A 25,637-nucleotide genomic window follows, 5' to 3' on the forward strand; every position below is an offset into this window, starting at 1 on the left:
GAGAGAGAGACAGCGTGAGCAGGGGAGGGTCAGAGAGAGAGGGAAACACAGACTCTGAAACAGGCTCCAGGCTCCGACCTGGCAGTCAGCACAGAGCCCGACGCGGGGCCCGAACCCACGAACCGCGAGATCATGACACAAGCAAAAGTCGGACGCTTAACCGACGAAGCCACCCAGGCGCCCCCGTGCTTAACCTCAAACTGTACTACAAATCTAGAGTAATCAACACAGCATGGTATTCACGTAAAAGCAGGTACACAGATCAATGGAACAGAATAGAGAACCCAGAAAGAAACCCACATATATGGGGTCAATTAATTTATGACAAAGGAGCCAAGACTACACAATGAGGAAAGGACAGTCTCTTCAATAAATGGTGTTGGGAAAACTGGACAGCCACATGCAGAAGAGTGAAAGTGGACCACTTTCTAACACCATATACAAAAATTAACTCAAGATGAATTAAAGGCTTAAATGTAAGACCTGAATCCATAAAACTCCTAGAAAAAAATAGGTGATAAACTCCTTGATATTGGTTTGTGGTGATGATTTTGGGGATCTGACACCAAAAGCAATGGCAACAAAAGCAAAAACAAACGAGCGGGTCTATATCACACTAAAAAAGCTTCTGCACACCAAAGGAAACCGTCAACAAAATGAAAAAGCAACCTACTGAATGGGAGAAGATACTCACAAATCATTTCTCTGATAAGGGGCTAATATCCAACATATATAAAGAACTCATACAACTCAAGAGCAGAAAGAAACCTGAATAAAAATGGGTAAGGGGTCTGAATAGACCTTTTCCAAAGAAGACATACAGAAGGCCAACAGGTACATGAACTCATCATCGCTCATGAACAGGTACAGGAACTCAACATCACTCACCATCAAAATCACAATGAGATATCACCTCACACTTGTTAGAATGGCTATTAACAGAGAGACAAAAAATAACAAACATTGGCAAGGATGTGGAGAAAAGGGAACCCTTGGCACAGCTGGTGGGAATGCAAACTGGTGCAGCCAGTTTGTGGAAAACAGTATGGAGGTTCCCAAAAAAATTAAAAATAGGACTACTGTATGACTCAGCAATTCCACTGCTGGGTATTTATCTGAAGAAAATGAAAACACTAAGTCAAAAAGCTGTCTGCACCCCATGTTCACTGTGGCATTATTTATGAGAGCCACAGCATGAAACGACTTAAGTGTCCATCGATGGATGAACGGATAAAGAAAATGTGGTATGTGGCCCCCTGAAGAGTTGACAGAAATGTGGGAAGTTTTCAGTCTTGTGTTTCTGTTAAGGCGCTACTTTGGTATGTTCAGGTATTACATCAACGTAAGAAAATGTGTTGAGATTTATTTAAAACTATTCTTGTGTTACTAATACAGACCGTATTTTCATGACTTGTTTGTGACTCGTTATAAGTTACACATTTAGGGCACAACTTACATCTGTGCTGGGCACCTGCAGGGGTGGCCTGAGTCACCCCTGCAGCACAAGTGTCTTCGGACACCATACGTGAAGCACACAATGCCCTGCTATGACCACAGACTTCATCTGGACTCTTGGTCCTCAAGAGAACCCACTATTTTCTCAAATCAACGTCCCTCCCACACTCTGTAATGAGAACTTCAAAGACCTGTGCTTTTCCAGCCTCTCAGTTCCTTGGCTCCAGCCCAACTTGGCAGAAAACAGTGTCTCTGACTCCACACACACAGAAGCCAAGTCGATGAGCCCCCCGCCACCAACCGCAGAAGTCCATGTTCACTGGATCCACGCTCCCTTCTCTCCTTACAGCAGGGAGCACTCCCTCCTTCTAGAGAAGGGCGACCCGACAATTATGCTTCAGGGTCCTTTTGCAGCAGACCTTACGTGACCGATCATTCCAGTGTTCTCTCATATAAGACAGTCAGCCTCTCTTGACCTTTCCCTTCATCCTGCAAACAAGCAAACGTGTCTCTCACCTAAGGAATGAAACCAAACAAAACCCGTCATTGCCTGCATATTCCCGGGTCACCTTCACAGGCAAACTTCTGGACAATTGTCCATAATCGTCTCTATTCCTCCCCTTACGTTAACTTGTCGTTTCACTATAATCTGGTTGCATTTCCATCACTCACTAAGATGGTGCTTGTCGCTGTCATCACAGACCTCCAGGGTTCTACGTCCAAAGGACATTTCGCATTTCCAGTGTCAACTGACTCGACCTGCACACAGCGACCGATGGCAGCAGGACGCTCCACGTACTCTCCTGGCCTCCTCGGCTTTCCCTGGCCTCCTGTTTAGTCTCCCTTTCTGGCTCATACTCCTCTAACTGGCCCTTTAGATCACAGCTTGAAAGTCATGGTTCTGTGAAGTCTCCCCTAATGTTCCTACATCATTATCCACTACTCATTCTTAGAGTACCACAGATCCGTCCGGGCACAGGACGGGCTGATCACACTTTTGCATCCATGTGGATAGTATCTGAACACTGTTTAATTTGGGGTAGTTATTTGACAACTCCCCTACTATACCATAAGCTCCAAGAAGAAAAGAGTTGGGGTCTACTTAGCCATCATCGTGTGCCTGGCCCCAGGGAGGCACTCAAATACTTGCTCAACAGTCAAATGAAAAAGGCTCTGCCCTACAGGACGATGACATGTCTCTTGGCCAATCAGATTCTCTCCTTCAGAAGCATGACCCGGAAGTACAGACCAAGGCGGTCCCTTGGAAGCATGGGGGGAAATGAGGAAACATAAACAGCGTCCCCGCAGGCTCAGAGAGCGACCGTGGTGCTGACCAGAACCCAGCGCGGGACTCAGAGCCTCCCGCTGCAGGGCGGGTGACCACTCCCAGACTCCAGCACTGCCCCAGGTCCCAAGTAAGGGCTGTCCCCAAGTTCAGAGACGTGCTGGCCTCTCACTACCATGTACATCCTCAAAACAAACCCCATGATTTGAGGCAGCCTGAGTGGGGTCACTTCCTTACAGCGGAGTCTAAATAAAACAGGAACTCCTCAGCAGGAAAGAAATCACTGCAGAAGTAGTTCTTTGTGGATGAGTTGAAATCCTTAAAGTAGAAGAAATGAAAACACAAGGTACCTTACATAACTCCCCCCAGAAGACTTCAAGATCTCTTTTGAGGAGATGAGTTGTGTGTGCCCTGGAATGATTCCCAAGAACTATGCCAAAGGCAGCAAGCCTTCCTTTGCAGAGATAAGGATTAGCACTCATGAAAGACCACCAGACACTTGTTCCATGATTTGAAAGCCTATTACTTTGCACACAGCATTTCCCACTCAGAAAAGTAATTTGTTTTGCTTTGCTTTCTAAAAAGTTGCATTTATGGAGAAATAAATCTGTACACATAAACTAAACTCGTTAATTTTCTTTTCAAATTGTACCTTACTCAGGGCTTTACAACACATTAGAAGTTAAATGTGAAAACTAGGTTTCAAGACTAATTTATGATGTCCGAGCTTAGCCAGATCCCCAGAGGCAAAAAATTCCAGTGCCTCAGACTTATGACCAGATCGTACTCAATTTAAACTGAGTAAATTAAAGAGAAAAAATAACCCTAGTACATTCCAGCTCTAAACTAGGCAATAGCAGTTACTTTACTAAATCTTATAATGGTAGTTTGGGATCAAGTACATGATCTTACTTTGCCTTCCGGGCAAAATGACGGCTGAGCTGACCCTCAGGCATGGCCAGGTCGCTGCCCTGTTTTAATTGGCAACATGGCATGTCCTTTTACGGGCTGTGTAGCATAAAGTATCTATCTCCCCTACGGTTGATCTTTAAAGTTTTTGTTTAATGATGAATATTAAAGCAAACAAAAAGCCAACATGTAGTAGATTACATGTTTGCTTTGCTTCGGGAGACAGAAGAGTGTGGTGGTTAAGAACACAATGTTTGGCACTAGACAGACCAGGGTCTGTCTGTGTGTCTCCGCCACTTCCCAGCCAAAACGGAAAGTGATTCACCTTTCTGGCCCTGGGGTCCTCATTGATAAATTTAGGCTGATCATAGGACAGCGGGAAAGTTAAGGGAAACAACAGTTTCCCTATTATGGCTGAAACGTAACAGTCAATACTGCGTTTGTTAAATGCAACGAATTATCTGGCAAATGTTAGCATATTATAAAAAAGAGGGTCAAGGGGCTCCTAGGTGGCTCAGTCGGTTAAGCATCCGACTTCAGCTCAGGTCATGATTTCACGGTTCGTGGGTTTGAGCCCCGCACTGGGCTCTGTGCTGACAGCCAGCTCAGAGCCTGGAGGCTGCTTTGGATTCTGTATCTCCCTCTCTCTCTGGCCCTCCCCTGCTCACGCTGTCTCTCTCTCTCAGAAATAAATAATAAAACATTAAAAAGAAAAAAGAGGGTCAATACACATTTCTATAAAGCTTAGAATTTTTTTTTTTTTGTGCCTTTCTACTACATTAGATGAAGAATAGAAAGTAGTGCATTTTGGTACAGGACCATAATATGGATTGCAAATTACATGATATTCTTGAAAACACAAAGACCTTGTGGCCTTGTCAATAACACAGTCGCTTTCAGTTAGTTCAGAGGATGCTTTTGTCACAGAAAGAAGCGAGAACACGTCCAAGCAGAACCCCAAACATATACATTCGCCACGCTCCCCAGAAAGGCAGGAGCGACTCTGCACGGGATCAAGCACCTCTCATACCCTACCTGCTGCACACTGGCGCCTGTGGACCCGAAACACAGCTCACGGAGAGCCCTGCTCAGCAAAGACGGCCCTGGGCACCCCCGAGCCCACCTGCTGATTTCCTTCCTGGCCCAGCACCTGGGGGGTCCCATCGGCCAGATCTGTATGTGGGATTAAGAAAAGTGAGAAGCCACCCTCCTTCCTATTCAAGATCAATGCAAATTGAGAACTTGTGTAACAAATACCTTTTCTATCCAAAGGAGATATCTGATTTAAAAAAAAAAAAAAAGATCAGTGTTAATTCAAAGAAGAAAAGGCAAACTGTTCCCACTGAGAGTTGTATTTCTGCCATGCAACGGCTTCTCTCTTCCTATTTGTGAAATGAGAAGAATGAAGGAGTGAATGAAGGGAGGCGATATTTAATCTGATGATATGTTAACGAGAGCAGGTGATTCATGGAGAGGAATGTTTCTGGAAAGGCAGGGAAGCCACCACATGACCGTGCCTGGGGACTAAGAAGGGGAAACACAGGAATTCTTGGGGCCAAGGCAAAGGTTACGCATTAGGGTTTGGATCACCTAGTTAATTGGAGTCGCCTGAGTTCTGTATCTAAAATGAAAGATAAGAGTCTGAATGAAAGAAGCGGCAGCAACATGTCTGTATTTCACTCTGGGAGTCACGTCAAGGGACACAGTTGGCTGACTGGGGCACACAACAAAAGAACTTCAGATCTTGCCGGAAGCTTGATAAAAGAATGCACATGACGAGCCCCAGCACAGAGAGAGACTGTGCCCCGTCTGCTAACCACAGAAAGGTTTCTAACAGCCTTTGGAGTTCACTCACAGTGCGGCTCATAAGGAGGAGGAGGGTCTCCGCAAGGTACACACTCCATGTCCTGAAAACCGACGAGTTTTGTCTTCCTATAAAATCTAGAAGAGAAAGGAAAACAATCCTCGTTAGCTCTTCCTTCTACGCTCAAAGCCGCAGCTAACAGATCCACAAGAATTTATAAAGTACCAGTTCTACTTTTTTTAAAAAGCAACTCAAAGGCTTAAATACAGCAGTGGCTTAGACACATCCTTAGAGGCAGTGAACATGTAAGAAATATCAGTTCTCCTAAATATGACTTTGTAAATTCTACTCAGCCCATCCACACTGAGATGGTGGTCTGGGGAGGGAATAGGAAATCAGTGGTCTTTGGCAATTCTGTTGTAAGTTAAGCGACAAAACCCCTCGTAAATCAAGTGCTAGTTTTTAAACACCTGGAATTCAGAGACCAGAAAAGCCAAGCAAACTACAAAAGCAATGGAAAAATGTAGGGAGATACTTATGTAATTTTCATACGGGGTTATTTTTCTAGGCATGACAAGAAATTCAGGAGTTGGAATGGAAGAGATAACAGCTTTTACCACACACACATGCACAAACGCATACACACATCCAGATGCGCACGCATACACACGCGCACACAATATTAAAGACAGTTGAAGAGCAAAACTAAATAAAGCACCATCAACATAGTTAACGGGCAAAAGAAACCTGAAAAATGGTCCTAATCACAGTATTGTCTGTAATAGAAACAGGCAAAAACGTTAATTCCCAAAGAACATTCCACAATTTAAAAATTTCAGTGAAAACGGAAAAGCACGATGCAATTAAATTAAAAAAATTTTTAACATTAAAACGTTTAACCTCATTAAACTAATCAAGTAAATGCAAGTTGCAATGACAATGTACCATTTTTACTTAGAACTCTAGTGAGCGCAGACAAAATAGGCATGTGTCTGGATGCCAGTGGCATTATAAAAGGCCACTTGTACAAGGGCAGCGTAGCAACATGCCATGAGAACCCAGAAAATAGTTTATATATCCTTTAACCAGTAAGTTCATTTTTTTGAAATTTATCCTAAAGATACAATCAAGGGGGTGACGCTGTATTAACAATGTAATCATGGTGTTATTTATAAAAGGAAAAAAAAACCCAGCAAGGCACACTTTCAGCATACAAGCAGTAGATATGACTAACCATGGTCATCCCAAGGCAATGGAATATAAAGTGGCCTTGAAGAAACAATGACGTAGATCTAGTATATGTATCAGTAGGTTAAAAAAAAAGAAAGGTGAATAACATAATTCCATTTTGTACAAACACATTTTGGTATAGATCCTTTCAGATTTTTTTTTTTTTTTTACCAAAGCAGCTAAAATAATTTACTTTATGTATTTGCATTGAAAAAATCTGGAAGCATATTATATACCAAATATTAACAGTGATTATTTAGGGGAGCCTGGGTGGCTCAGTCGGTTAAGTGTCGCTTTGGCTCAGGTCATGATCTCACGGTTTGTGAGTTTGAACCCCGCGTCAGGCTCTGTGCTGACAGCTGAGAGCCTGGAGCCTGCTTCAGATTCTGTGTCTCCCTCTCTCTCTGTCTCTCCCTTGCTCATACTCTGTCTCTCTCTCTCAAAAAATAAACATTAAAGAAAAATTTTAAAAAACAGTGTTTATTTGTAAATATATTTCAAAATATATTTTTTCTATGACAAAATAGTGGTTTGGAGAATAAATTTGCAGACCAAATTTATAAAGAGCAAGATAGATGCAATTATTTTATGAAATTAGATATTGTAGTAGCAAATCTGTATGGTTGAAGAAAAATTTTTATTTAAAAGCAGGTAAATTATCTCAAATGCTAAGGTATATCCAGTATTTGCCTAACTTCCATTTTCATGTGACTATGAAAATATGTCCATATTGTAATATGGTGACTTTCCCACCTGTTTTTAATTTAAAAATTGAAAAATTAATTTTGTGATGTATAAAGCAATAGTCAAAGAACACAAGTGGAGGGGGTCACACTTCCTGATATTGAAACATATGATAATGCTATAATAATCAATACAGAGTGCAATACACAATACAGTGTATAATATACAGTGCAGTATAATAGTCAATTACAGCTATAATAATCAATAATGGCATAAAGACAGCCACATAGACCAATGGAGCAAGATAGAGAGCCCAGAGATAAACCCCCACATATATGGTCAAATGACTTATGTTTTAACATGAGTGCCAAGGCCACCTAAATGGAGACGGGACAGTCTCTTTAACAAATGGGGCCTGGAAAACTGGACATCCACATGCAAAAGAATGAACGTGGAATCTTACCGAACACCATATACAAAAACCAATTCAAAATGAATTAAAAACCTAAACCTAAGACCCAAAACTATAAAACTCCTAAAAGAAAACAGGAGAAAAACTTCATGACATTGAATTCAGGAATGATTTCCTGGATGTGACACCAAAATGCAATCAAAAGGCTTATGTGAAATAGGCAACAAAAGCAAAAACAGACTATGTGAAACATTTTGCACATCAAAGGACACAATCAATGTGTACTTAGCCCCAAGCCCATCAAGTTGTAGACATTACATATATACAGTTTTTTACTTGTCAATTAAACCTCAATAAAAGGGTTAAAGCAAGTAGGTCACATAAAAAAAAAAGTTTTAAATGATAATAAAATAATAATGTTCTTTCCCAGAAAGATTGTATCCAGAAAGGATACAATCAACAGGAGTGAAAAATGAACCTGTGGTAGGGGAGAAAATATCTGCAACTCATGTATCCGGTAAGGAGTTAATATATAGAATATTAGCTCAGCAACAAAAATCAAATAACCTGATTAAAAGATGGGCAAAGGACTTGAAGAGATATTTTTGCAAAGATGATCTACAAATGGCCACTAAGCCCACGAAAAGACGGCCAACAGCCAACATCACTCATCATCAGGAAAATGCAAATCAAGACCACAAAGAAGTATCCCATTGCACCCAGTAGGATGGCAACTAAAAACCTAAACCAAACCAAAATAGAAAATATCAAGTGTTGGGGAGGATATGGAGAGAAATTGAAGGACTGCACACTGACCGGCACAGCTGCTCAGGGGATCAGAATGGAAGTTCCTCAAAAAACTAAAACTACAACTACCCTGGGGCATCTGGGTGGCTTAGTCGGTTAAGCGTCCGACTTTCACTTAGGTCATGACCTCGCGGTTCATGGGTTCGAGCCCCGCGTCGGGCTCTGTGCTGACTGCCAGCTCAGAGCCTGGAGCCTGTTTCAGTCTGTGACTCCCTCTCTCTCTGACCCTCCCCTGCTGGCGCCGTCTCTCTCTCTCCTAGGAATAAATAAAAATATTAAAAAAAAAAAAAAAACCTACAACTACCCTACGCTCCAGCAATTCCACTACTGGGTTGAATCCAAAAGAACTGAAGGCAGAATGTAGACAAGATATTTGCACATCGATTCCTAGCGTCACTATTCATGAACGGCAAAAAGTGAACGCAGCCCAAACCCCCATGGGGCAAATGAAGGGATAAACAAAATGAGGTACGGCCAGACAATGGGATATCATTCAGCCTTAAAAAGGAAGGAAATCCTCGGGGCGCCTGGGTGGCTCGGTCAGTCAAGCGTCTGACTCTTGGTTTCGGTTCAGGTCATGAATGGATCTCACGGTTTCGTGAGTTCGAGCCCCACAAGGAGCTTGGGATTCTGTCCCTCCCTCTCTCTCGGCCCCTCCCCCACTCTTGCTGTGTCTCTTCCAAAATAAATAAATAAGCTTAAAAAAAATTTTTTTTTAAAGAATAGACCAGCTCTAATATTAAAAAAAAAAAAAAAAAAAAAAAAAAGGAAGGAAATCCTGTCCCATCCTAGAACATCTAGAACATGGATGAATCTTGAGGACATTATGTGAAGTGAAACAAACCAGCCAGAAAAGGATAAATACTACATGATTCCACTCGCATTAGGTACATGATCAAATTCATAGAAACAGTGATTACCCGGGGCTGAGGGGGTCAGGAAAGGGCCGAAGTCATTATTTAATGGGTATAGAGTTTCACTCTGGGAAGATGAAAACATTCTAGAGATCTGTTCAAAACAATGTAGACGTACTTCACACTACTAAATTGTACACTTAAAAATGGTTAAGATGTATACTTAACTGTATACTTAAAAACTTTATTTATTTTTTATAACCAAAAATGCATAAACATTTTTGAAATAAGGTCAAAATAAGGTAAAAACCATAGCGTAATGTGAGCTTTCTTATTACAGATGTATTTCTTACTGAACATTGTAATATATGCAGACTACTATTATTTATCTTCTCAGTCAGAAAATTTGCCAAATTATAATTAAACACTGACACAGTCTAAAATAGTTTTGCGCATGAAAACTCGTTTTTGTAAATAATCAGAACAGAAAGTGAAATTACAAAAATGTTATGCCCAACATTTTCAACATCAAATTTTGATGTAGAAACATATGTTTTAAAAATTGGGGCGCCTGGGTGGCTCAGTTGGTTAAGCATCTGACTTCAGCTCAGGTCATGATCTCGCGGTTCGTGGGCTCAAGCCCCGCGTCGGGCTCTGTGCTGACAGCTCAGAGCCTGGAGCCTGCTTTGGATTCTGTGTCTCCCTCTTTCTCTGACCCTCTCCTGCTTGCGCTGTCTCTCTCTCAAAAATAAATAAAACATTAAACAATTTTTTGAAAAAGAAATAAAATGAAATAAAAGGGATCAGGGCATATATAGATGTGTGGCTACATTGGCATCTCTAGGTGAGCTTCAAATTTTACTCCAGGCATTCAGACGGCTGATGCAAAAAGCCAAACGGAAACGCTGCTGGATTCTACCTCCTGAGTTTGCTGACAGGCAGCATGTCAATACATCTTTCAGACCCCGAATTTTCTCCAACACTGAATTTGAAAAGGAATTTTTAATTGACTTCAATCCAAATAACTCCAGTTTGCCTGACGAACACCATATGTGCAAAGGGCTGTTTTGAGAAAACCTGATTGTAAACCATCAACTCTTCGGTCAATGAAAGCATTTCTGCAGGGAAACGACACACCAGAGTCCAGCTCTGGTTTTATACTGAGCTCACTCAATACCGTCTGGAAGGCAGTTACCGCGTCCTGTGTTACAGCCAAGCCACGGTCAAATTTTCTGTGGCGTGTGGGAGATACCGTGGGCCACTGGGTTCTCTCCCATACTCTTACTGGCACCCAGCTTCACGCGGATGGACGGCCTAGCGTTATGTTCCTCGGCAATGGACAGCTATGGCCCTTGTTGAAAGTGAACAGATACTGATGAGGAGATGAATCATGGGGGTCAGGGCCAAGAACAGTGTGGTGGGGAGTGGAGCCACTCAGGATGGGCAAGGGGGGGACCAACTGCCAACATGAGAGAGCTCCCCAAGGCAATTCCGGCAGCCTTCAGGGGCACGGAGGCTGGTGGGGTGTGAGGGTGGTGGTGGGGGGCACGGAGGCTGATGGGGTGTGAGGGTGGTGTGAGGGGTGCGCACAGGCGGCTGCAACTGTCCTCAGGGTGAGTTTTCTGTCATCGAGGATCCAGGGGAGAGCTCCCTGTGAAAGCGGACACGTGGCTGGGTTCAGGGGCTCAGCAGTGGAATGACAAGCTGGATGACCCTGGGCAAGTCATTTATCCCCTCCAAGGATCAACTTTTTCCTTTGTGAAGGGGGTTTGATTAATCTCTGGTTTATGGAGTGGGTTAGATGACTGAATACGCTAATCTGCATACAGTGCTCAGCACATCATAAATGCTCAATAAACGTTAGCTATCATGGCTGCTAGAAGCAGCAAAGAATTGGTAGGGGCTGGGCGATTCTTCCAGGCTGGGTCCCAGTCCCCTTAGCAGAGAAGGGATGGGAACACGGGAGACAGAGGAGGTGGCTGGGGCCCACTGGCCACACGCCAAAAACACCCCACAAAAAAACAAAAAACAAACAGCCATGGAAACAGCTGTCACTGGCTTCTAGTAACATTACTTAGTGGTGATGTCAAACACGTACTCAGAGCCGACTACAGACTCGGCGCTTTGCATGCACTGTATTCTCAGGCCTTCCCGCACTTCTGCAGGTTGGTATTATCCGAGCATAACGTACAGGTGAGAAGAACAGGTGTCAGAGAAACAGGAGCTGGCCGAAAGCCGTTGAACATATTTGGGGACAAGGGGACGGACGCTCCAGTCGCTCACAGGAGGCACGGAGGACAGACCGTTTCCACACCGCGCTGCCACTGGGGGACCGGCGGCTTGTCCGGCTGGGGCTGCGCCTGAAGGCAGCCGAGGCCTGAGCTGAGTGGGGCTGAGGTTTCAGGAGGCGGGAGTAGTGCCGAAGTCAAAACGCCCACCCTCTGCCTGATTTGGCATCATTTTTCTTTTTTTTAATGCTTATTTATTTTGAGAGAGAGAGTAGGGGAGGTGCAGAGAGAAGGGGACAGAGGATCTGAAGCGGGCTCTGCGCTGACAGCAGAGAGCTGGATTCGGGGCTTGAACTCACAAGCCAAGAGATCACAACGGGAGCCGAAGCTGGACGCCTAACCGGCTGAGCCACCCAGGCGCCCCGGCATCATTTTTCCGAGAGCAATGTGCAATTCGCTTATTTTCTTTCAGCCTCAGTTTTCCTATCTAGAAAATGGGCCCCAACGATTTACCTGCTTCACACAAATATAGTCAACCTGGGTGAGCACTTTGAAACACTCTGGAAAGCCTGGGTAAAAGTCACTGTATAATTACTGCCTGTCTCATACAGTCATGCTGGCTTAGAAAGGATGTAATTTTAAACTAATCGTATAAATAAACTATGAAACATCATTCAAGTGTCTGCTCTCTTGTATCTGACTTTCCCACATCTAAGCATTTACTGAACGAATGAGCAAACATTGCAGAAGCTAAGCCAGTGGGCTCAGATGACAGCCAGTGAGGCTCAGCGTGAGGAAGCACTTCTGGAGAGGTCCTGGGGGGACGTGCCCCGTCCCACACGCTAGCAGCAGGTCCCTGCGCGCTCCCTCCTTGTAAACCGCGAGCCCCTGGGTCCTATGCTCCCCTGCGCTCTCTGCCTGAGTCTCCCCTGGACCTCTTCTTCCGGCCCCGAAGAGGAAGACAGCAGATGGGCACCCACACGCTTTTTTCAGAATCGCAGAGCAGGGACAGTAGAGACGCATCAGATGTTCGGTTTGTGTTCCTCAGTTAGATCCGCACAAGGTCGACTCTCTGGGCCATGCTGTTCACAGGTTGTCAATTTCGTCTGAGACTGTAGACCATTACTTTTTTTTTTAATAGCAGATTTCTGACCCGCCCACGTGAAGTGTACCACGAAATGGTCTTTCGTGTCCTCGCCGAGCCATGCTACCATCAGAATGATCAATTTTAGACATTTTCGTCACGGCAAAAAAGAAACTCTGTATGTTAAGTAGTCCCGCCTCACGCTTCTCCACGCTCCCCACCCCCCACCAGCCGCAGGAAGCCATTAATTTAGTTTCTATCTCTGTAAGGAGAGGATGGGTGTGGTGGCTTTCCAGTGTCTCCACACCCTCACCAACGCTTGTAGTCCCTTCTGGTCACAGCCATCCTGCAAGGCTTGGAGTGTGTTCTTAATTTGCATTTCCCTGATGGCTAATGACATTGGGCATCTTTTCACGTGCTTATTGGCGATTTGTAGACCTTCTCTGGAGAGATGTCTATTCAGATCCTTTACCCATATTTTACCTGGGTTACTGGTCTTTTCGTTACTGAGTTGTAAGAGTTCTTGATGCTTTCTAGGTAAGATGGCCCCTTATCACACACAAGATTTACAGTTTCTCTGATTCCGTGGGCCGTCTTTTTCATTTTCTTGACGATATCTTTCGAAGCACAAAAGATCTGAATTTGGGTGAGGTCCGAGAGCTACTTTTTCTTTTACTGCGTGTGTTTTTGGCGTCAGGCGATTACGTTTCGCACCGGTTCAGGTGCTGAGTCATCGCACAGCATCGTGCTTAGCCCATAAGGCTATTTCCTGCCTTGTTCCTGCCCTTCAGACCCACAGGTCTGTCTTCCTCCCTCCCTGACCTCAGCAAGAGCCAAGGTGCCATTTGGTCAGAACCTAATGATCTGTGGGTGTGTTCTCGCTAAGTGCAGTGAGAGCCCCGCCTCTGCAGTGACTCAGAGCCTGGGTTCCGCGTTAGACTCCTAGTGTTTGCCTACGGATCCCTGGGCAAGCCTCACCCGCCTTCTCTGCTCCGGGTTCTTTATCTTCCACAGAGATCGTCCTCTGCTACCTTTCCGCAGAACTCGCTCTTTACCACTTCCTGTTTGGACCTTTCTAAATCCCTTCTCAGGGCATAAGCTTCACACGGGCAGGGTTCTTGGCCTCTCGACCTCAACAAGGCCTCGCGGCTCCTAAAGCAATCCTCGTAGCTGCTTCACAAATACCCGTGGACGTGAGTGAATAGTTGTGATTTGCATTTCCCTGATGGCTAACGAGGACGGATGTCGCCATTTGATTGTGGGCCACACGTGCTTCCTCTTTGTGAACTGCCTGTTCATTCCTTTGTCCATAAATCTGTTTCATCGATTTATAGGAAACTCTTTAGATTCTTGTGACACTAATCCTTTGTGAGTGGGCTTATTCACTGTATTTATAACCAGCGCCTGTCACAGCGCGCAGCACACGGTGGGCACAGATGAAGTCATGACCGTCCGACAAACGTGTGTGGGTTTCCACGGGGGTGGGTTCACGTTTGGGAGGGAACAAGGGAAAAGTCTATTAGAAATAATCCAGGGGCGCCTGCGGGCTCAGTCAGGTAAGCGTCCGACTTCGGCTCAGGTCATGATCTCGGGGGTTCGTGAGCCTGAGCCCCGCGTCGGGCTCTGTGCTGACAGCACTGAGCTTGTTTCGGATCCTCTCTCTCTGCACCTCCCCCGCTCATGCTCGCACTCTCTCTCTCGAAAATAAATAAACATTAAAAATACTTAAAAGCACTATCCAATAATTATGAGGCAAAGAAATCGTCACACGTACCCTGGCAGGCAGTCCCCGCAGACGGCGTCGCTGGTGGCGGAGCAGTTAGCCTTCTGGAAGCGGTTCACCGCCGCGCACTCCAGGCACGGCTTGCATTTCTGAAAGCCCCAGTCCTCCTTGAACCTGTGCGGCCGGCACGTCGCGCACTGGGCATCCTCCCCGTAGCCAAAGCCACATTCCTGCAGGGATTAACAGGCAACGGAACACGATTCAGACAGTGCAAGCGTGAAAGGGACGGCCGGGATAAAAGGAAGACCTGGTCTAGTAAGTCCCGAGTGCCCGCCTTCCCGCATACAAAGGCGGCTCTTGCAGCAAGTTCAAATGTGTCTCCCACTGCTAATAATCTCTCTTACGACATTAAGTATACTTAGTCATCCACTTTATTCAAGGAGCCACGAGCATTTGCATAAGAACGGTCCTCCGGGACCCCTGCTGCTGGGTTATTGCTAGTTTATGGCAGAATTATGGCGCGTTCTTCTTTCCTAATTAAGCCAGTCATGTGCATGTTCAGAAGCTAAAGTCAGAGAAGAATTCAGACGCTTCGCACCAAGGCAGGAAATGAGGGCTTTGACAGCAAGAGTGATATTTTTGAAACGAGGCTACCTGGGGTAAGGAATTTCCTACGTTGACAACCTGGAAGTCTACCCAGGAGAGAGCACCCTGAAATGTCAGCCGTGGACGACTGTGTGACAGTCGGAAGGTTCCTCCGTATCTCTTAAAAGAATACTGCACTCTTGTTTGGACCCAGCCGTCTGACACCAAAGGTCTCAGGCCTCTCTAGAACTGAACGTGAGAACACAGTGGGCAGGATAGGCGGCTCTTTGACCCACATGTGCTCATTTCTGCAAGGTCCAGAACCAAATAAATCATAGCCTATTGTGTAACGTAAATACAATGCCACAATATGAAGAATGATGTCGTTATGTGTTCGTGAGGGCTTTAAAACTAAGTTATAATACAGAATGAGAAGTACGTGTCCATCCCTTATAAAAACATTAGTACTTGGAACTAACACTGATTGGGTGCTTACCCCGCGCACAGTATCTCATGAACTCTTCCCAACGAGGGAACTGCTATCATCATTCCCATTTCATGAATGGGGGTATGGAGCTTTCCAGAAGGTATGTGCCTGAACGCAGGTGACATAGCTCATGTTAGAAGCAGGAGTTGAACCTACCAGTGTAACTCTGGAGTCAAGATTCCACACCTCGACGCTGTGGGATCTGTCGGCTACTTTCTCTCTCCGTACGGAGCACACGCTGAGCAAGCCCACAAACACAGCTCAGGGCCCCAGAGAGAGGAAGAGCTCCGGCAAAATCTCTTGGTTTCCTCTCCTGTAAACTTTGGATGCAGAATGCAAATCCACGCTCGTCCAAAATACCCATTTGCCTATAAAATTCACATGCTTAAAATCCTTGACCTGAATGGACGTGCACAGTCCTAACTAAGCGGTATTTATCTGTCAAAAATGAAATAGAAAGGAACACAAAGGCTAGTATTTCCTGTACTCAATAAACTACTGAATACAATATTCAGAATATTTTTTGCTAATAAGCTCGTTCACATCTTAGAGGAGCAGTACCTTCCTTCCTCGTTTCAGTCACTCAGCTCGTCTTTCAAGTGTAACCCCCTGAGCACTCACAACAAAGGGCAGGGGATGAAGAAAGGAGGTCAACAACCTTCTTAATCCCTAACGCTCCAGCTAGGCCGTGTCCTAAACAAGGCACAGACAGCAGAAGGAAAAATGTCTGATTTGAAGAAGGAATTCACTAGCAGGTCTTTAAAAACTGAGCAGGGATTCTCTCTGGGCTGGGGTGGGGGGTAAAATTATGAGGTGTTTTGAATTTTTAGAATTCTCTGATAATTTACCTTTTGGCAAAACGCACGTATGACCCTGGCAACCAGGAAAACAACAAGGATATGTATTCATGAAGAATTTCTTGGGCCGTGTGCTCGGCGTCTGCAGGGAGGGAGGGCCCTGCTGTGTTGGTGCTTTGTACACGGGCACCGTGGTTCTGCGCGGGGCAGGCGTGGGTGTCTGCTGAGCACGTTAGCTGCTGAGGGAGCCGAGCGCATCCCAAGGCTCTCTTTCAGGGTAGATGGGGGCCTCCCTCTCGAAATCTTCCAGGATCGAAGTGAGGGACGTGCGACATTCGGGTAGGGGGATGGGGACCCCGATGTCCACAGGCTCAGCATCTCCACGTCAAATGTGGAGCAACATTTCAAAATCATACTTTGATCCAGGCAGCTTGGGCGGTAAGGGTCTGGTATACAAGTTACAACACAACACAAGAGAGGAAAAAGGAAGAAAGCAGAAGGAAGGAAAACAAAGGGAAAGAGAAATGAGAAAGACAAGAAGACGTAGAGCTGGGAATAGACGAAACTCTGTTTTTCACGCTAGGCTGATACAGAAGAAAAAGTGCGCATGTCCTACAACCGACCAAACACATGTAAGTTTGAAGGCCAACCCCGCCACTTGCCGGTGAGGCTATTTTGGGAACTCTCACCTTCAGTTTCTTCCTCTGTGAGATGGGGACCGTACATGCCTGCCCTACAGGGTTGTTTAGAGGAATAAACGGGAAAAGACATAGAAAAGCTGCAAATTATAAATCAAGTGCAGAGTGAGCATTCACCAAATAATGACACTTTTTAGATTCTCTACGACCCAACAAACCAGCTGTTCTGACTTAGGTATGATAAAGCCCCACTGGCGAACAAGAAGATCTTCAGACACAGAAAGATCACTTTCCATCTAAATTATTGTTACCGAATAAAATATGTCTAAAATGAAAGAGAATTATCTGTCTTTTAAAAATGGTACATAAAGTATAATTTAAGCACACCTGCTTGGATCAGCTGCTGCCTGGCGCTGTGATACAAATAGCTAGGAAGCCCCTGGGTCTGGGCGGGCCACTCTGCTGCTTTCACACCCCTGCCGGGCAGTGGGTATCTGCTCGCTCCTGCTATTCACTTCCTCTCTCCATCCCTGACAAACTAACTAGACAGATACCCGAGGGGACGCCAACTTGAAAGACCTACAAACAGGTGTTTTGACAGCCTCCTCTCTCTCGAGAAACATCTAACTTTTGAGTCCTGACTATTCTAGAGTTTAGACTGTACATGAGGACTGTTGTGACCACCATGTTTTTGCCATATACCATTGCGTGTCTTCTACATGCCGCTATACTTCGTAGATTGAGGATTCCATGAAGCTTTTTTTCTTTTTGGTCCATTCTAAAGATTTTAGTTTTTAAGTGACCTCTACACAATGTGGGGCCTGAATGGATGAACCCAACAAGAATCGTGTTGAAAGGAGCGAGCCGGCCGGGTGCGCCTTTCTTGGTCCATTCTATGTTGGACCAAATTATGTATAGAAAAAACCCCAACAAAGCCGGGGTCCAAATTCATCATAATTATGCCTTCATGATCTGGATATTAATTTACTACTTCTGCTTAGAAGTTTATATGTTTTGGTGGCAACAACAGTAATTTTGGAGTAGATTTAGGTGAGAGGTTGAGATAAGGCTGTGTATCCATTACAATCACAAAATAATACCTAAATGTATGAAACAGGTACAGCAAAGTCTCCTAGGAACTTTTATATAGAGATTGATTATTTGAAGGAATTCAGTGTAAAATACATTTTCTCTAAAGTATGTGCCATTTTTGGAGCACCTGGGTGGCTCAGTCGGTTGACTGTCCGATTTCAGCTCAGGTCATGATCTCCCAGTTCATGGGTTTGAGCCCCATGTTGGACTCTGCGCTGACAGCTCAGAGCCTGGAGCCTGCTTCGGATTCTGTGTGTCTGCCTCTCTCTCTCTCTCTTTCTCTCTCTCTCTCTCTCCCCCCTCGCCCACTTGTGCTTTCTCTCTCTCAAAAATAAATAAACATTTTAAAAAAGCATTTGTCATTTTTAAAAAGATAATATATTTTTAAATTTTTTTATGTTTATTTTTGAAGGAGAAAGAGAAAGTATGAGTGGGGGAGGGGCAGAGAGCGAGAGATACAGAATTCAAAGCAAGCTCTGAGCTGGGGCTCTGAGGCCCAGCCAACGTGGGGCTTCAAACCCACGAACCAAACTGTGAGAGTGTGACCTGAGCCGAAGTTGGATACTTAACTGACTGAGCCACACAGGCGCCCCTTAAACAGACAATATTAAAACACCAACCTAATATTATTTTTAAACTTTTAAAAAATGCTTGCACTTCATGATAGTCTAAGAAAGTGATCATTCTGTATATTAGAGGAATTTGAGAAACTTAACAGAAGACCATGGGGGAGGGGAAGGGGAAAAGATAGTTTCAAACAGAGAGGGAGGGAGGCAAAGCATAAGAGACTCTTAAATACAGAGAACAACCTGAGGGCTGATGGGGATGGGGGGCAGGGAAGAGGGGAGAGGGGAAAGTGGGTGATAGGCATTGAGGAGGGCACTTGTTGGGATGAGCACAGGGTGTTGCATATAAGCAACGAATCATGGTATTCTACTCCCAAAGCCAAGAGTACCCTGTATACTCTGTATGTTGGCCAACCTGACAATACATTATATTTAATTTAAAAAAATAAACCTTGAATTCACTAGAAATCCAGAGAGGATATTTCCAAGGAATTAAGTGACCGTACAGCGTCCATGGCAGCAATCGCTTTTAGAGCTAATTGTCATATTTCTAAAGCACCATAAACACAGAGACCCTGCAATTATTTGAAATCCAGGCTATAAAGTAAACAGCATATAAACATTAAATTACCCCCAATATAAATGTCTACTTTGATGTTTTTATTTCATTCAGTAAAAGTAGGTGGTTAAAATGCCTTGAAACCTTTCCCATTAAGTTCAATAAATAACTAGCGAGACAAACAGCAACAAGGCAAAGCACCTTCGAGAAGCCCCCGGCCTTCTGCCCAGAGGAGCACTGCTGAGCACTCCCCCGGGGCCAGTGACCATGTCTGCCTTCTTCCCAACCCTTTTTATGCTGAAAAACTTCTACTGCACACAGGACTTTTATGTAAAAAAAAAAAAAGAAAAATCAAACAGTACCCCTTCCTTCCCATCCCTGGTCTGTTAACATCACATGATCCCTCCGCACAAGCAAACACCATGGCCGGGTTTGGGGAGAGCCTCCCAGAAATACCCTAATAGCCTCCGTGTGTGTGCGCGCGCCCGCGCATGTGTGTGGTATGTGGGTGTATTTTCACGCACTGCTCAGCCGCTGGTCTTTCAGCTTCCCCACTCGGCACATCGGGAGGCGCCCCACGCCTGCACGTAGGGACAGTGCCGCTGTGCGGCTACAGCTGAACCCACTGGGCGACAGCCACTGGAGCGCACCCGCCCTGCATCCCAGGGGCCGGTCGGAGCCAAGCTGGTCTGCTGACCTACACTGGCACTGATCGCGTGGTCTGACTGTGCGGCGAATGACAACAGTGTCAGACGCTTTGGGTCCTCCCTCCATTACTCAGGGACAGAAGGGGGCCAGTTCCCCTGGGCACAGGATTGTCCACAGCAGCCTAGGATACTACCGCTGGGAATAAAAGAAATGGCAGGAATGGATTTGGGGCGGGATAAGGCAGAGTCCTTAGAGAAGACAGTGAGCCTGCCATGCTGCCTGTGGTCCCGTTTAGCTTTCTGATCAACCTCACAGGCTCCTGCGAGCTGCCTTTCGGCTGAGGCCCCAACCTCAAAAGCCCAGCTGTCCGAGAACCCTGTGGCTGGTTAGCAGCCCCCACCCACATCTGCTGCCTCCACACCTGCTCAGACTGCTTCCTGCCCCTCTGCCCTCAGATCACCCTGGCCTGCCTTCAGCAAGAGTGTTGTTCGGACCGCGTTAGCCAGAACCCCTTCTCACGATGTTTCCTCTGAGGAATTTTCCGTCCCCTAACCCCCCCCCCCCCCAAACCTGGTCCCTTGGCTAAAACCCGGTCTTGTCCCATGTTGTATTTGGAAGTGGGCCCAGTTCTACACTGAGGCCTCTCCTCCCCTGCTGCGCTAGTTCCCGAGTGAGATCCGTTTTCACGGCTTCCCCTCTATCCTGCTCTGGTCCTCTGGCACTTTCCAGGTGACGCCGGAGCCCTCCCTCTCATCACTTCCTCGGGAGGACTGTGTGTGTTTGGTGAGGGAGGAAGGGGACAGGGATGGTGGTGGGGGCGTCAGTGAGCCATCAGCCTGGGCGTCTGAATCAGATACATGACATTCAGTTTTATGGAGCGTGGCCTGGCCATTGATACCAACGGAAGAAGTGCATTTAACCTTTACGATAATCCTAGAGTCTTTATTTTTGAAATGATGACTTGGTACCTCTAACGAAATCCCTGGGGAACCTTCTTTATTAATGACCTTTGAGGTGGGAAAATATACATATGAATAAAATAATAACCCACTAAAAAACCACTAATAAATAGATAAAGCATTCCTATAGGATTCCTAGTTATTTCCAAAAAGTCTACAATAAGGCAACAATCCCCAGTGTCTAATGCCTCCCCCCGCCCCCTGCCAACTCTTTCCCCAAAGCCTCTCAGGGTACCAGGTATTTTATAAAGATTCTTTGCTTGACCAGGCTTTTGCCAGGCTCCTTGACCTTCTTCAAGGCCCGTCTGTGTACGTCCTTGTAACATCTCTGCTGAGCCAGCTTCACCAGGCCTACGCACCCTTAACATCTCCTCAAGTTCCTCGTCCTCCGCCTGAGTCCTGTGGGGACCTGAAGTGCCATCACCCCAGCTTAGGACCTTCAGCAGAGAACTGTCAGCTTTGCTTTGGCCAGGCCACCCCCCGCCCCCCACCCCTGCTGCTTCCCTCGGTAACCCTCTACCCGCTGCCCTTGCTCCTTGGCTATACGTTGCCGCGAGCTCACGCTGTGCTGGGGGAGCCCCATGGCTTCCCCCACTGGAAAGTCCCAACGTGGTGGTCCCCCTCCAGCCCTACGGGATAAAGCCTGCCTTCCCATCCTTAAAGAGTGTCATGGAAGACCTTCTTCTCTAACAGCGCACAGTGCTGCTGAGTAACGCATCCACGTTTGCTGACTAAACAACATATAAGCAAATGTCACCGAAGGCAGTGTTTCCTCAAGTCGTTGTTATCTTATTATTTGTATCATTATTACTTTATTCCAGGGAGCAAAAGCCAGTAAAGGCCACAGCAGCGTCCCACTTGGCAAGGCCACATAGCCGTGTGTGGGCTGGTGCAGGTGGGAGGGGATGGGGAGGCAGGGGTGGGGGCGGAGGGGGTGAAGCTCTGAGCGGCTCCCTTATCTTGGTTCCAAGGCAGGAGAGGGCCCCATCCAGCTGGGCCCCTTCCACTCACGCTGGCAGCAGCGGTAGCTCTGACACTCTGCCCAATATTTTTAAGCCACATTTGGTGGCTTTCCAGTGGCAAAATGACTCAGAGTAAACAGTCCTCAAATCCCCTTCACTCCCTTCTCCCTCTGCGAATTCAGCACTTAGCGAAAACGCGAGCGGATCCCAGCTACGCGCTCCAGGAGAGGCCTCCCCCCAGACCACAGGGGAGGTCCTCACAGACCATCAGTTGTCCAGGAAACACATTCGGGGGGCCTCGGGTCGAAGGCGCTGTTTATTTGTACAGCTGATAAGTTATTAACTTGGGTTCTCTGAACTTTAAAAGCTCAAATTTGGACCGAGGAGAAGTCATTTGTGGAGAAAGTCAAGCACACGCAAATGGAAAAGGCAAATTAGGTTTATGTGGCTGGTTTTTGGAAATCAGCTTTTTAATTTCCTTTATAAAACAACACCAAACACCAAAGATACAGGTTCCCCCACACACACCAACTTCCAGTTTATGAAAATCTGTCATTGAGTTTTTTAAGGAAAAATTACAAGCTGGAGCTTGCTAATATCTGCCAAACACCCGTGGGCTCGATTAGGTATAATTAAACCTAAATAAAGTGAGCAACACTGTAATTAAATGGCAGAAATGAATCTTTTTCATGCTTGCAAATTACATTAATTTCTCGTGTGCATGTGTGGCTTTCTTCACAGGGATGAAAACAGCTTTCCGGAGAGCAGATAGCTTGAAAAATCCGAGGCCAGGCATGCACCCGTGTGCAGGGAGGTGTTTACTCTCGTACAACATGTTTATGAGAATTAATTTTTTCGCATTAACTAAAGCCACCCCAATAATTGGTTGGAAAAGCTCACTTTGAAAGCCGTGCCAGAAGCTTGAAGACTATTTCAAGTGGCTCATGCAAAAACTAGTTTCCTGGTTTACTGCTGGGAGGCGATCACGTTAAAAGCACACTGTTGGCAAGAACACGCGGTGAGGAGGAGGGGCTGTGGCCGGGCAGATTCGAGACAGTAAGAATTAAAAGCCTAGCGTGGTCAGTTGGGAAAACAAAAGTCATCCTCTCCCACACATCGCAGGCTGTGTGCTTCCATGGGCCGGGAGGCCGGCCGCGCGACACTGCCGTGCATGTCCTGTCCCCAGATGTCCGGCCCATCCGCGTCCGGAGCCGTGGAAACAACAGTCTGTAGTTTCTCCCTCAGAAATAGGAAGGAGACATTATCAGTTACCTTCCTCAGCAGCTTTTGAAACCTAAACCCTGTCCTGGAAGAGAAAGTGCCTGACTACGACCCTGTGGGACAAAATCCCCCAAGGGGACCCCGTCGGCGCAGTGGCCTGTCCTGTGTTTCCCCAAAGATACGGGGAGACCATCCCCGAAGCTGCGTGACTATAAGGAACCGGGCTGGGAAGAGAGGATGCTCGGGGCTCTCGGGGAAACAGCTGGAAACCGAAAGAGCTAAGGCCAGAAGACAGCGCGGGTGGCTCAGGACGGGGACATGGAGGGCGCCGCCGGGTGTGCGGGGCCGCCGTGAGGACCCCCGTTTGGCCGGACGGCGCAGGAGCCGCGCAGGAGCGGAAGCAAGTGGGTGTCAGGCAGCCAGTGGCCAGGCCGAGGACGGGCCTCCCGCTCGGACGAGGAAGGAGAGGGCGGGCGCTGACCTGGGCCACATGAACACTAGGCCACGTGACTTGGACGCATCTTTATTTGGGAGTCGGGCCTGGGCCAGAATCTTTGGAGGAGAGCTGATCACGCTCGAGACGCACTGTCTAATATGACAGCCACAACTTCATGTCGCAAAACTTATGTTTAATTAAGATGAAATAAAATTTAAAAGCTGGTCCTTCGGGGACACAAGCCACCTTTCAGGTGTTCACGGGTGCTTTAAAAGCAGCCAGTGACCCTGTATCGGCCAGCGCAGATGCAGACCTTTCCATTGTCGCAGCGAACTCCGTAAGTCCTGTGCACAAGGGTTATTCAAAGTGCGACAAAACTCATGAGTCCCACGCGGCCCCCCGGCCTTCTCCCAGCACGTCACTTACTAACAGTGACAGTGGACCCATGAACTAACCACCTCTGTGTCTGTTTCCTCATCTGTAAAACAGGAGGCGTCACACCGCCCATCTAAGACCTCTGTTAAAAGGACTCCATTACTTAACATACACATATCACATAGAACCTGGCTTGTTATAATAAACGTTAGCTAGTACTATTTTGGTTGCATGATGTGTATTGCAGAATAACCACTGAAGACCTATTTGAGAGTTAGTGCATATTTTTTATAAGAAATCTTGTAGATGCATGTAACCCTGGTAGAGGCATTTATCCTGGGTGAGAGGTTAAAATAGGTGATCAGTTAACTGATCTCTCTCTCACTCTCTCTCTCTCTCAAAATAAAACTTTAAAAAAAGTGGCTAACAAAGGGAAGGGTCTCAATCTAAACAAACAACAATAGTTATTATCAAGGCTGCAGCTTCTGTGCAGATTTCTTACTTTCTAATAATTGAAATGAAGTGGAAAGAGGTCACAGGAACCATTGACCACACGCGACGGGTGTGTCAAAAAGCACACTATCTCCAAACACTATTCCGGTAACTTCCCCCAAACCCAACTACATGTTTTAAATGGCAGAGACCTGACAATGGGAAGGTTAGCCCAGACACCTTGAGAAAAAGAACCAAAATTGAACGTATTCCAAAGAAAACAATCATTAGGAGTTATAAAACCACAGATGGAAATATTAACTCTACCCGCTTAGCCAAAGTATTGGCAGGGTTCAGTTTTAGGACACAGATAACATGTTTATAACTTGAAGAACCTCATGACCCAGTCTTTTGTTATTTTGGGTAGAGAGAAATGATATTAGAAAATGGACATAAAGTTAAGTTACGCTTACTATTAAGCAAAACTTAATAATGTTAGAATAATAGTTATTTGAAAGCTCTCCTGGTGAAAATGCACTTGTTTTTATCCTTAACGTAAAGAAAACTTTAGTTGTGATTATCAGTAATTTGATTCAGCTTTTCTACTTTTTAATAACTCACTTTAAAGTATTTACTGTCAGGGCGCCTGGGTGGCTCAGTTGGTTAAGCATCCAACTTTGGCTTAGGTCATGATCTCACAGTTCATAGGTTCAAGCCCCATGTCGGGCTCTGTGCTGACTGCCAGCTCAGAGCCTGGAGCCTGTTTCAGATTCCATATCTCCCTCTCTCTCTGACCCTCCCCTGCTCATGCTGTCTCTCTCTCTCAGAAATAAATAAAAAACATTTAAAAAAAATTTTTTAAATAAAGTATTTACTGTCTATTGAGCATTCAAAATTTCAAACACCACAGTAACCAACATTTTAACCCTCAGTTAAAAAAGTAAGGACCACTGAACTCAGTCATATCATTACAGATTAACAGGTATCCCCCCCAAACTTATATTTCGTGTATGAAGTAAAAAGCAATTCAATTATTTATAAATATTTGACTATTTTTTTAAAAGTCTAGTCTTAGCCAAAAATGTAAACTTTGCCTTGATTTGTAAAACCTGGACATCATAATTAACCAGCTGAATATATTTACTAATTTAAGTGATTTTATCTGATTTTACTATACTCAGAACTTAATTTTTTATCCTCTGAAAGATATATGTTATTACCAAAGACCTAATCAAGGAAAGAAGAAACTGTAAAATCATGGACACTTCAGAAATTTCTACCCCCAAGAGAATTGCTTATTAAAAAGTCAAGCTCTGGGGCACCTAGGTGGCTCAGTCAGTTAAGTGTCAGACTTCAGCTCAGGTCATGATCCCCCAGCTCATGGGTTCAAGCCCTGCATCAGGCT

The 25,637-nt window shown here is 45.6% G+C and overlaps 1 protein-coding gene across 1 annotated transcript in view; it reads right to left on the reverse strand.

Moving 5' to 3' along the window:
* The window catches only part of TNFRSF19 (TNF receptor superfamily member 19), a 93,762-nt gene that overhangs the window by 43,626 nt on the left and 24,499 nt on the right, over window positions 1-25,637 (reverse strand). The window contains exons 4-5 of the mRNA XM_039255529.1: window positions 14,527-14,705; window positions 5,505-5,590 (exon numbers count right to left, since the gene is read on the reverse strand). Coding sequence (XP_039111460.1) covers window positions 5,505-5,590; window positions 14,527-14,705 — 265 coding nt within the window. The remainder of the gene's footprint in view (window positions 1-5,504; window positions 5,591-14,526; window positions 14,706-25,637) is intronic.

The sequence above is a fragment of the Hyaena hyaena genome, unplaced genomic scaffold (genome assembly GCF_003009895.1).
Source record: "Hyaena hyaena isolate Hyena2069 unplaced genomic scaffold, ASM300989v1 scaffold_11, whole genome shotgun sequence".
Classification (NCBI taxonomy): Eukaryota; Metazoa; Chordata; class Mammalia; order Carnivora; family Hyaenidae; genus Hyaena; species Hyaena hyaena.